The sequence below is a fragment of the Trichogramma pretiosum genome, unplaced genomic scaffold (genome assembly GCF_000599845.2).
Source record: "Trichogramma pretiosum strain Unisexual culture from Peru unplaced genomic scaffold, Tpre_2.0 scaffold90, whole genome shotgun sequence".
Classification (NCBI taxonomy): Eukaryota; Metazoa; Arthropoda; class Insecta; order Hymenoptera; family Trichogrammatidae; genus Trichogramma; species Trichogramma pretiosum.
In genome coordinates this window covers 368,738-381,489 of record NW_019641031.1, presented here as the reverse complement: position 1 = coordinate 381,489, position 12,752 = coordinate 368,738, and the positions used below count along the sequence as shown (strand labels likewise).

General features: G+C 41.7%; 2 protein-coding genes across 2 annotated transcripts; both read left to right on the top strand.

The window, feature by feature from the left end:
* Positions 1-2: 2 nt before the first annotated feature.
* On the top strand, positions 3-3,045 carry LOC106657642 (regulator of nonsense transcripts 3A). The gene is made up of 6 exons (XM_014379252.2): positions 3-415; positions 622-1,048; positions 1,134-1,354; positions 1,723-2,158; positions 2,239-2,540; positions 2,646-3,045. Exons 1-6 carry the CDS (start codon positions 281-283, stop codon positions 2,850-2,852), a joined length of 1,728 nt encoding a protein of 575 aa, XP_014234738.1. The 5' UTR covers positions 3-280; the 3' UTR covers positions 2,853-3,045.
* Positions 3,046-4,115: 1,070 nt separating this feature from the next.
* On the top strand, positions 4,116-11,641 carry LOC106657639 (probable phospholipid-transporting ATPase IF). Its single transcript, XM_023458053.1, has 16 exons — positions 4,116-4,140; positions 4,552-4,631; positions 4,967-5,080; positions 5,144-5,398; positions 6,222-6,727; positions 6,799-7,013; positions 8,066-8,532; positions 8,597-8,753; positions 8,835-8,980; positions 9,533-9,918; positions 9,987-10,146; positions 10,222-10,530; positions 10,598-10,784; positions 10,862-11,111; positions 11,191-11,428; positions 11,511-11,641. Exons 1-16 carry the CDS (start codon positions 4,116-4,118, stop codon positions 11,580-11,582), a joined length of 3,567 nt encoding a protein of 1,188 aa, XP_023313821.1. The 3' UTR covers positions 11,583-11,641.
* The last annotated feature ends 1,111 nt before the right edge of the window (positions 11,642-12,752 follow it).

Sequence of the window (12,752 nt, the reverse complement as noted above, 5' to 3'; positions counted from 1 at the left end):
TCGTCTATTCGAAATAGATAGATTTATCAAAGTTCAATGATCAATGAAGAAACTATCGACCTCGAGCTGGTAATGGTTTTGAACTACGCGAAATACTCGATTAATAAGATCAAAAGTTAAAACGGAGTGTCATTGGAACTGCTGACGTTTTGTCGGCCTGTGTATAAAGTCGATACTATTCAATCTGTGCTACCGGCGTGTCCTAACCTCAATTCATCCTCCAAAACAAACCGAGTGTTGGCTATATCATTTGTGTTAAATAATAGTAAAATTCAATAAAATGACCAAGGACGAGGTGAAAGAAAAATTTGCCTCCCACGAGGTCGAAAATGAGAGGCGTTCTGTCAGTGATGCTAGTTCGGAACCAGTGAAACATAGAGATAAAAAGGATAAACAGAATAAGCCAATGACAAAAGTAAGTCTTTTTATATATACATCATTGTTCAACTGATTTCTTTACACATATGATTGTTGGAATAACATTATGAATATCCAGTACGCTGAACAAAGAACATTTTATAGTGCTTCAATTATATATTTTTATAAATTTAATAGTTGTATTTTTAGGTAAAAAAGTATATAATTTTATTAATAATTACAAACTTATTACAATCTGTTTAGGTTGTTATAAGGAAACTTCCACCATCGATGACAGAAGAAGAATTTAAAGAACAGATATCACCCATTGCAGAAAATGATTATTTCTCTTACGAAAAACCTGATAAAACTTTGGGTCACACATATCAGTTTTGTAGGGCGTACATCAATTTCATCAATCCACAAGATGTTTTTGACTTCAAAGATAAGTTTGACGATTATGTATTTGTGGATTCAAGAGGCGTCGAGTATCCTGCAGTTGTAGAATTTGCTCCAAGTCAAAAAATACCAAAGTACCGTGTATTGCAAAAAAATAAAGATGTTGTTTCACAGATAGGTACAATAGAGCTAGATCTGGATTATATAAATTATGTGGAGAACTTGCAAAGTCAAAATATTCAAAATGAAAAACCTGCAAAAAAAGCAGAATACTCGTATCAAGTTCCTAGTGGTGAGTATCAAATTTCTAATTCTATACATCTATAATCCTTCATAAAATTCATCGCAATAAATTAAATTAAATAATTTTATTACAGTGGAGTCCAAAAATAAAATCATCACTCCTCTTGTGGGATATGTTAGGCAAATGAATCTTGAAAAACAAATGAAAAAAGAAGACAAAAAAAGACGAGATATTGAACGCAAAAAAGTTGATCTAGAACGTAAAAAGGAAACAGAAAAAATGCACTCTACAGACACAAATAATTATCGTACAATATTAGTTCAAGATTCATTAGCCCAAAATTCTTTGCAAAAGGTGAGTTTTGATGATAATTGTATCTATATTTTAATTAACAGTATTGTGAAAGATAATAAGGTGAGTGAGCTAATAGCTGGATAGGCAACCAATGGATAGACAATTGCTTGATTTAATTAATGATTAATAAAATTATTTTATAATTTTCAATGATACTAGCTGTATATTTAAATAAAATTAGAATAACTAATTGTCTATCCACTGGTTTTCCATCCATTTATTAGCTTGGATACTGTAATATTTAGAAAAAATGCAATTTAAATTCAATGTGAATTTAAAACTAATTTATTTGTAAAATGACTACAATATTTTTCATGAATGTATTATAATATTCATCCTTGTTGAATTTCTTATTGTATTGTTCACAGGATGAAACGAAAAAGAATACAGAATCTAAACATGAAAAGGAAAAAACTTATCAAAAAGACACCAAAGGTAAATCGAAAAAAGAAGATAGGCCAAATAAAAGTAACAAAGACAAAGATGTTAAAAACACGTCAAAACAACAAAAAATTCGAGAGGACAGAGCAAAAAAAACTGAGGTACCCAAAGAACAAAATGAACCTACTGAACGGAAAACAGAAGAAAAACGTGGTAAAAGCTACTTGAGAATGAGGCAAGAAAAAATGAAGTTGGCTGAAAAAAAGAACGCAAATGAATCTACTTCAAAAGCTGCGGAAAAAATTACGGCGGATGAAAAGAAAACAACTGATGTGGAAAGCTCGAGTATTTCAAGTGAGGAGCAGACAAAAAAAATTCTGAAGCGACCAAATGTTCAGGATAAAAATTTGGAAACAACAGATGGTTTGTATTTATATAAAAATAATTTGTGTAGTAAGCTTATGTTGATAATTGAATGTGTAATAAATTTGAAATTATTCCAGATTCTGCCTGCAATAAAATAAAACAATCTATGAGCGATAGTGATAAAGACGAAAAAGCAATAGAAAATGCTAGTCATAGAATATCTAAGAGGCGTAGTTCACTGGAAAGTGGTGGAGATTCATGTTCGAGCCTTAAATCTAGTAGTAGTGGCAATGCAAAAGATAATAACTCAGAAGATAGGTTGAGAAGGCACAAATCACTGGACGGTTCTAACAAAGGAAATTTACAAAAAACAGAAGTCGAAGGGGATGGAGATAAAGAGAAGAAAGATCCGCGTTTAGAACGACGAATTCGCAATAAAGTTAGTTTTAATAAAATGAATATGAGGCATGCTATGAATAAGCATTCGCCTTTAATTGCTTTTAAGTTTTGAAACTTGGAGCTTATTTTCGGCTTTTTTTTGTAGGATCGTCCAGCTATGGAAATATATCGTCCCGGCATGGGTAAATTTAGCAAACAGCGCATAGAGCGGGAAAAAGGTGAAGAACGAGTGACGCCGTCACAGAGTCCAACTCCCACGTCGTCGAGCTCCTCTAGCGGCTTCAAATCGAATAGATCTAACAGCGTCGAAGTTCGCTCGATGACTTTCAAAAGGAGTGTACATCGAGAGTGAATTAGTAAGTTAAAGTTAATTAATATCGACATTAAGAAAATGTTGTTAGAAAGTAAGAAAGTTTTTATAAGCTTTATCAAACTGTAATTCGATTTTATACGGTACATAAACGATGTCAATAACGCCTAGATATAATTATAATTGGAAAAGTTACGATGTAAATGTGATGAATAAATTTAAAAATGCACGACTATTTGTCTATGTATGATTCTTTCGCATGATACAAAAACAAACCAGCAGCAAAAGTGTATAGTAGAGGTATGGTGGATAACTTTAAATTTTAAGATCAACCTTGGAAACCCATAAACCGAATAATTTAAAACTACACATTCCAAAGCGTATATCAATGGTTTGTGGAGCATGCGTTGCCTGGCCGATGAAAAGAGCAGGTTCGATACTTTAAAAAGAAATTACCCTGCGGAGGTAAGTTACTTGTTTGTTATTTCATCGAAATTTTTATAGATAGAGCAGTGGGTGAAGTGACAAGACCAATCAATTGCTTTTTGTACCGAAGATCAGGATTTGCTTTCCGCTCTTGGCATTAACGCTCAACTGTTGCTAAAGAAAATCAACATTCAGCAGACGAGCCAATGAAAGATTCAAAAGTTTAACATTGATTCTACGTATGAACGAAGTCACTCTTCCAGCACTTTCACGTATAAAGTCACTCGACTTAATTATTATCCCTTAATCATTTACAAAAAACAATAATTATTTTTTTGGGATGTACCACGAAAAACGAACAAAGACTCATAAAATTATCATTTCACGAATATCCATAAAAAGTAAAAAAACTAGAATCCTTAGTATGTAAAATCTGAGGTAGCTATTGGGAAATTTTTCAAGCTCTATTTTATTTGTTTCCGATATTGAATTGAAATCGTAAGGTTCAATACTTCAAAATTTTAAGGTTTTAAAATGAGATTTATTAATTTGTGTGGAATTTGATCAAAGTTCCACTTTAAGCCGATGTTTTCATTTTTATTTCTTAATTGCTCGACGAGTTTTTCAAAACACGGAAAAAATAGCGCCACATAGAGCAAGAAGCAGGAATAAACCAAAAGTTGAGCCGCAGTCGCGAGCATCGTTTATCGGACGACATTAAATAGATAAGTACAATAAGGCGCAATAGCGGCAACTGCACGCGCTGCTTTGTGATTTTTTTTTGTTCTTCTAAGCCGCGCGATTGTTTCACAGTAGATCCTTGACGATGCGGCGAAGTAGTCGTCGTTCGGCGGCAGCTCCTCAACGTCGAGAATCAAGATGCCAAGACGGACCGTCGAAGCTCGTACTCGCAAACTCGTTCAAAGGCAACTGTGAGCCGTGCGCCAGAAAACATGGTAAATTGCCCACGTGATTTTTGTCAGATCGGCATTCGGCGGAAGTCGAGCGAGCGCTAACTCGAGTCCGCATGCGTATATTATATAGTCAATAGAGAATAGCTGCGCGTACGCAACAATCGAGTCGTCTGTGCTCGCGAGACAGACGCGCAAACTGTGTTACATATATATTATATATAGATGCATGTCGATCGATCCTCGCTAATCGACTGGCGAGAGAACGGATTATCGTATAGTGGGCGAGGCGCGAGTCGCAGCACGAATACACGTCCGATCGTAATCGATCCGTTTGGTGAATCGGTTGCATCGGTGTTGTTTATAACTGCAACAGCAGAAGTAAAGAGAAAAAAAGTAAAAAGAAATCGGCTACGTGGACGCGTTAAAAGTGAAAAATTGGTCACGCCTCGGATGTCGACGAAAACGCTACTCGTGCCTTTCGGTGAGTAAATTACAAAATTACCGATGTATTTTCCAGCCGCGCGGATCGATGACATAATACACGCGCTTGCTTGCTTATGCGCTATCGAGCGCGTAATTCAGCGATAAGAAAGCTCTAACTTGGCTCTTTTTTTTTGTCAATGATAATCGTGTGGTCGAGCTCGGAGCCGACAATTGTTCTAATCGAGCGCCTGTTATCGGCGAGACCTTTTATTATTATTCGTCCCGCAAGGCCAGCAGCGGCGGCCTCGATCGTTTATCAATTATTCGCTCGCGTGCTCGAGAGGCTCGACCACGATTATTATTAGCGAGTACCTATTACTACTTGTTGCGTAGGGCGCGAGAAATTCGAGATCCAGTACAGGATACAGGATAATCGAGCTCGATGCCAGCTCCGAGGTGCCGATCAATTCAGCCTCTTTTGCCCGAAATCGCATCGTCACGAGCAAAGTAAGTCGATGCGGCAATTGGCAGCTGAATTAGCTGCGACGTAATTGATAATCATTGCTGCAGTACACCCTGTGGAACTTTGCGCCGAAAAATCTGTTCGAGCAGTTCCGGCGACTAGGCAACTTTTACTTCCTGGTCTCGGCGCTGGTTGCAGTCAGCATCGAGTCGCCGATCTCGCCACTGACCACCTGGCTGCCCCTGGTCTTCGTCATCCTGGTCACGGCCTGCAAGCAGGGCTACGAGGATCTGCTGCGCTATCGGGCCGATCGTCGCGTCAACAACAAGCCCTGCACCGTCATTCGTCGCAAATGCTGCCAGGTTGATTCGTATTATGAACCATTGAGTCCCAAGAGGACGTTTTTTTGGTGAAAATGGGGGTGAAAATAATATGCGAGTAACCATGAAGTCCAATGTAAAATTTAATGACCCTTTCAGAATCTGATCTCGGAGTTTCGAAAAAATGTTCGAGTGAAAAGTTAAACTTAATTTGATCCAAAAAGACGTGATTTTTTATTTTCCGATTTTTCAAATGAAAAATGAAAAATAAAGAAAAGAAATTATTTGAAATCTCAGGGTTTTTGTATATCGCGTCCTCAATGTCTAAACTAAAAGTTAGCGGGTTTTCGAGTAGAAATATTAATGTTCAAACACACTAAATGGAGGTAAAAACGCGAAAAAATGAACGAAAAATTCTAGAATTTTTACCCGACATTAAAGGGCCCCAGAAAAAAATGTATTTTCTAACTTTATTTTCTCCAATCTAAACCCCACTAACTTTTAGTTTAGGTATCGAGTACGCGATATTTGCACGAAACCCCTAAGATTTCTAATGGTTTCCATTTTGGAAATTAAAAAAATAAGAAAATTTTTTTTCAAAATCACGTTTTTTCGGATAAAATCACGTTTAACTTTTGACCTGATCATATTTTTGAAAATCCGAGATCAGATTCCGAAAGGGCATTAAATTTTACATTAGAATTGGGTACTTGCATATTTTTTTCGACCTCATTTTCACCAAAAATACAGCGGCCGAATGAAGTGTCGAAAAAATGTCATCTTGGAACACAATGGGTTAATTCATTTATCGTTAGCCAATTCCAACTCGACTTCGAATCATGGAATACGCGGCCTTATATTTTAGGAGATAAGCTGCCAGCAAATCATGGTCGGCGATCTGGTCAAGGTGAATCGAGACGAGGACGTGCCGTGCGACCTGCTGCTGCTGCACAGCAGCGAGGCCGGTAAATGCTACGTGACCACGTCGAACCTCGACGGCGAGTCCAATCTCAAGTGCCTGCGGGTGCCGCGAGTCGTGCGCGAGCTCGACCTGCCGAGGCTCGTCTCCGCGAGAGCCACGATCGAGTGCCAAGCGCCCGTGGCCGGCCTCTACAGCTTCGAGGGTCGCATCAGGCTCATCGACAGCGCTGAAGACCAACGAGACGACGACGAGGAGGATGGCGGCATTATTTCGCCGAGCAGCAGCAGCAGCAGCAGTAGCGAAAGCCTCGGCATCGACAATCTTCTGCTCAGGGGCTCTAGGCTGAAGGACACGGATTTCGTGATCGGATGCGCCGTCTACACCGGCGACGACACCAAACTCTCGCTCAACTCCAAGCTCAGCGTCAACAAATTCTCCACCGTCGAGAAGTAAAATGCGGCCAAATAAGCAGCTATTGTTTAGCATTATTTGATTGATGATATAATTGACTTATTCTCAGATCGATCAACAAGTACCTCTTGGTGTTTGTGATCTTTTTGCTGCTGGAAGTGCTCGCTTGCACGGCCATGAAAGCCGTCAAGGAGAAAAAAGAAAAGTGGGACTTTTATCTGGGCGGCTCGAGCTCGTTCCACATCGGGGGCCTGGCCAACGACGTGCTGTCCTTCGCCATCCTCTTCAACTACGTCGTGCCCATCTCTCTCTACGTGACCATCGGTAATAATCAACCTATTATATAAGTTTCGTTGCCTCGAGTACAAAAATTGGAGTCACGAGACCAGCTCAATCTTCTGAGCTTAGCTTATGTACCCAGGTGAAAATAGTATGTAAGATCTGACTTTAGATCTAATGTCAGATCTGAAGTGATTGTATTGCCTCTAATTAATTAAACAATAAGTTTATTAATGATTAAAATTTTATAACAAATTTAGTTATATTTATAATCACATCGATAATAACTTTAAGAAAAATTCCTACAATATTTAGGTTTCTGATAATGTGAATTTAAATTGATTCAACAACTTTTATTATTAAGATTTATTGTTGTTATTCTTTTTCTTCTTCTTGTTTTATTATTAAGTTCTCCCTGGTGAAAATGGTATGTTAGGTCTGACCGCAGATCTGATCTAAGTTTTGGTGAAAACACATCAGATCTTATGCCAGATCTTATATCAGAATTTGTATACGATAATCGACATCAGAACTTACATCAGATCTAATGTCAGATCTGAAACGACTGTATCGCCCCTAATTGTTTAAACAATAAATTTATTAATGAATAAAATTTAATAATAAATTAAGTTTTATTTTAATAATCTTATTGATAATATCTTTAAGAATAATTCCTCCAATGTTTGGGTTTTTGATAAAGCGAATTTAAATTGATTTAGTAACTTTTATTATTTAAGATTTGTTATTTAATTTTAATTATTAATAAACTAAATTAAAGGTGTCATGGTCACTTCAGATCTGACATTAGATTTGATATCAGATCTTATGTGAGTTCTGATGTCGATTATCGTATTCAAATTCTGATATAAGATTTGGCATAAGATCTGATGTGCATTCACCAGAACTTATACCAGATCTGACATCAGATCTGGAGTTAGATCTGATATACTATTTTTACCTGGGCTGATATCGATTATCGATTACAATATCTGGCGTACATTTGTCAGATCTTATACCAGAGTCAGATCTTGCATACTATTTTCACCCGGGTATACATCGGTAGTCCTACCAAATATAACAATATTTTTTTCCCGCAGAGATGCAAAAGTTTTTAGGTGCTCTGTTCTTCGGATGGGATGCGGCGATGTACGACGCGGCCACGGAACAGCCGGCCCTGGCCAACACGTCGGACCTCAACGAGGACCTGGGCCAGATCGAGTATCTGTTCAGCGACAAGACGGGCACGCTGACCGACAACCTCATGATATTTCGGCGCTGCTACGTCGACGGCGCCACCTACTCGGAGCGTGACTGCGACGGCTATCTCTACCTGTTGCCCGCGGACGGCGACGAGAGCCGAGCCGAGAGAACGAGCCCGTGGACGGCCTCGGTCTGGCACTTCTTTCTCGGCGTGTCGATCTGCCACACGGTGCAGCTGGCCTCGGCGCCCCAGAGGGCCAAAGCCCAGCTCAAGCGCAGCGAGTACCGCGAGAGCTTCCGCACCAAGAGGATAACCAGATTGAACAGCTCGCTGATGATGGATCCCAAGCTGCCCGAGTACGAGGTAGAACAAAATTCAATAGAGGTAAAACAAAGCCAAACGACAATTGCAATATTCTGGGGTGCAGGCAGCTTCGGCGGACGAGAAGGCACTGGTCGAGGCGGCCGCTCGTTGCGGCGTCGTGTTCCTCGGCGAGAACGACGTCGACAACGACGTCATTGACATCGACGCGCAGGGGACCGATCTCCGATATCGACGCCTCGACACTCTGGAATTCACTTCGGGTATATATATAGTTGTCAAGTCGGGTATATATATATGGTAGGCTATAGAGCCGTTTGTAATCGAGCGTATTCGAGTTGCAGATAGAAAGCGCATGTCGGTGCTCGTGGAGGACGCCGCCGGCGACATATGGCTCTACTGCAAAGGCGCCGACTCGGCCCTGCTGCCGCTCCTCAGCAGCGCCGACGAGCGCCAGCAGGCGATGCATCGCGTGGCTGACTTTTCTAGGGTTCGTGCGACGCTTTTCTCCCCGACGGAAATTCATCACCGCTCTAATTCTAAATAAGTCTTAAGAAATTCTTATAAATGTTCGGATTTCGTACCATGATTTTTCAGAGTTAACAAAACTTTATGAGAGTTTTAATTTATATAAAATTTGGTTTCCGAAATATTCAGACGGGTAAGGCAATCGCTTATTTAATTTAAAAAATGAGTTACCAAGTGTTGATAAAAGTTTTTAATATTTATAAAAACTTTTTTGATCGGTATCCACGCTTGCCAAAAGTCATGGTGAAAAAACTTTACGAGTGGCCATATGAACAATTTAGAAAACATGAAAAAAAAATCGAGTCTCCACAAGGTTTTATGAATTTTTAAAAACTCTTATTAGCTTTTTAAAATCATTAATCAGGTGTACGAACTCCGCACATTCGTAAGACTTTTTAAGTCTTTTCTAGACTTTATAACACTTTCTCATAAGAAAAATTTTCGTCGGGGCAGTCGTAACGCGCACAGTTGCTATTATTATTATTATTTTTTTTTTACTATGTTCTGTTTTCAGCGAGGCTTGAGGACGCTCGTGCTCGGATTCCGCAAGTACAGCCGATCCGAGTACGCGGAGCTGAGCGCGAAGCTGAAGCGGGCCCGAGAGAAGCTCGGCGACGACGATCGGCTCGGCTCCGTCCAGGAGGCCGCGAGCCAGCTGGAGAGCGGCTTGACGCTGCTGGGGGTCAGCGCGGTCGAGGATCGTCTCCAGGAAGCCGTGCCCGAGACCCTGGAAAAGTTGCGCAGGGCCGGCCTCAAGGTCTGGGTACTGACCGGCGACCAGGCCGAGACGGCCGAGAACATCGCCTCGTTCTGCGGACACTTTCGCCCCGGCATCGACGTCTTGAGGCTGATAAATCTCACGGATTCGCGCCAGTGTCGCAACTATCTCACGAGCTTCGAGTATACGCGGCAGCTTATTACGCTTTAAATTTATCTTTATTGAAAATACTCAACGACTTATTTTGCAGACGCAAAATGAAGCTCGATCCAGTTGGCTCTTACGGCTTGCTCATGGACGGTACGAGCATCGGTATAGCCCTGAAGAATCATCCGAGGCTACTTCGGAGCGTCTCGATGGCCTGCGATGCCGTCGTCGGCTGTCGCATGTCGCCCCTGCAAAAGAGTCAGGTTTGACTTTTTTTGTCTTTTTCTCGTCGCTTTGCTAGTGCGTCATTTTGCTCGATCCTAAACCGTGCCCGACAGATGGTGCAGCTGGTAAAACGAGCCCGAGACTCGCCACTGACGGCCGCGGTGGGCGACGGCGGCAACGACGTCTCCATGATCAAGGAGGCCCAAGTCGGCATCGGCATCATCGGCAGGGAGGGCCGCCAGGCCGCCATGAGCGCCGACTTCGCCATCCACAAATTTCAGCATCTCGAGCGGGCTCTGCTGGTCCACGGCCACTGGTACTACCTGCGAATAGCCCAGCTGGCTCAGTACTTCTTTTACAAAAATTTGGTCTTCATCACGCCCCAGCTGTTTTTCGCCGCTTACAATGGCTTCTCCGGACAAGTGAGTCGAGAGAAAGAGAGTAAAGATTATATACAGTAATATCAATTGTAATTGTAATTGTACATAGGCATTGTACGACAGTATATTCCTCATGGGCTTCAACATGGTATTCTCGTCGGCTCCGATTCTCGTGTTCGGCTGTTCCGAGCAAGACTTTTCGGAGCGACGGCTGCTCGCCGCTCCCGAGCTCTACCGATTGCACCGGAAAAATTACCTGCTCGCTTGGAGGCAGTTCGTCGAGTGGACGCTCGTAGGTAAATTATATTGTTAGCACAAGCCCAAAGACGAGATGTAGTCGTTAAAAATGGTTGATTTTGTCTGCGCGGGGCAGCCTTGTGGCAAACGAGCGTCATCTACTTTGCCAGCCACGCGTTCTGGCAGGCGAATCCGGTGAACCTGTACGACGGCACCGCCGCGGACCACTGGTGCTTCAGCACCTGCATATTTCATCTGGTCACGCTTGTCATCAATCTGCAGCTGCTGATCCAGAGCTCCTACTGGACCGTGCCGCTCCTCGCGAGCATCGCCCTCACCGAGATCCTCTTTTTCTTCTGCACCTTCGTCTACTCGTTCTGGAACTTGTATATATAAATATCGCCGCCTTTGATACGCCAATATAGATATAGATGATCTCAATTCGTCGATTTTTCTGTTTCGCAGAGAGTACGACGGCAGCATGTTCTGGGTGTACCCGAAGCTGCTGCTCTCGCCGAGCTTCTGGCTGCTGTCGTTGCTGATCGTCGTCGCCTGTTTGGCGCCCGTCTCGATACTCGGGATCTGTCGAGCCGCCCGAGCCTCGAGATTGTTGCGCAGCCGCCGATCGTCGTACTCGTCGTCGTCCGACGACGCTGCTGCGATGGCTTACTCGCCGATCGATCCGAGCTCGCCCGATTTGCCTGTAAGACATCGAGTCCCGATACTGACGTTCTTGCGAGCTTTTTATTAACCGCGATCGTTTTAATTTTTCATTGCCGCGACAGAACCGCGAGAGGCGGAGCAGCTTGATCCCGTGGAGAGGCGATTTCACCTTCTACGACAACTTGGCTTTTTGATACAGCATACCAACATCGATATACCAACGTTCAATAAAACAATCATTATTTCAATTCGACCGAGTAGTAGCACTGCAGTCATTTAATCTCGCTCCTGCATTATATCCAGCTTTATTATTTTGATGATTATTTTTTTTGTGTTTCTCACACGGCACATACACGATTGAAATTTAGAAAGCCCGAGTGGGTGCCGTTACGCTCGTTGTATATACATACATATAGTCACTTGCTGCACGCGCCTCGCGTAAATGACCGCATGCTATACGGTATGTATGTATACCTTTGGGGTGCGAGCGAGCGAGCCGAGCCCCTCTTTCTTCTCGTTCGGCCGTCTCGTCTTGCTTTATACGCGGGGCGACGAATGCACGGCCGTGTATATACGCATTTACAATTGGTCCATGTAAGCTCGCCCATGTACTTTTCTCGTTCGGCTTTTGAGTGTTGTGTATGCCGTGCGAGCTACTCTACACGAAATTCGCATTGATGCACAATTACCGTTAGTGCGACCGTCGCATTGTATTAGAGAAAAAAGCTTCGTGTATATTGGGCACGCGCGCACGCACGCCGCCGACATAATACGGTTTGTTTTCGACGTTGTGTTTTACGACCGTGTCGCGCACCGACAAAAATTATATACACACATACTCGCGCGTTATATTATATTTTACGTCTCTGCAACGACTTCGCTTTTTAAAACATTTTTTCCAAAATCCGATGTGGATCAATGCATGTATGTATACGCGCCTATGAGTGTGTGTCTTCTTAAAGAAATCGACTTTATGTGAATGCTCGATGCATTATGTTAATATTTTAATTCGTCAATAAATAATTTTAAAAACCCTTTAAAATACTATGGTTCAAAATTTATCTAGAATAAATAAAAAAATACAAAAATTAAATCATCTTACAAATCAATTGACAAATCAATCAAGTAGGTAACAACAAAAAATTGAGAAGACTTTGATAAATTAAATTAAACAATGATAAAAATTAGAAAAAATTCGCGAATATAATTAACGAGATCACTTGCTTTCTTGCGCACAGCTGCCTAACACTGGCGTCGCGAAATTTTTGGGGGAAGCACCAACCATTTATCCGAGAGCACAAGCTCATAGTGATAGTCTTTGCTTTCAAGTAATTTTCCTGCCTTCTCGGGTGGTAAACGGATCA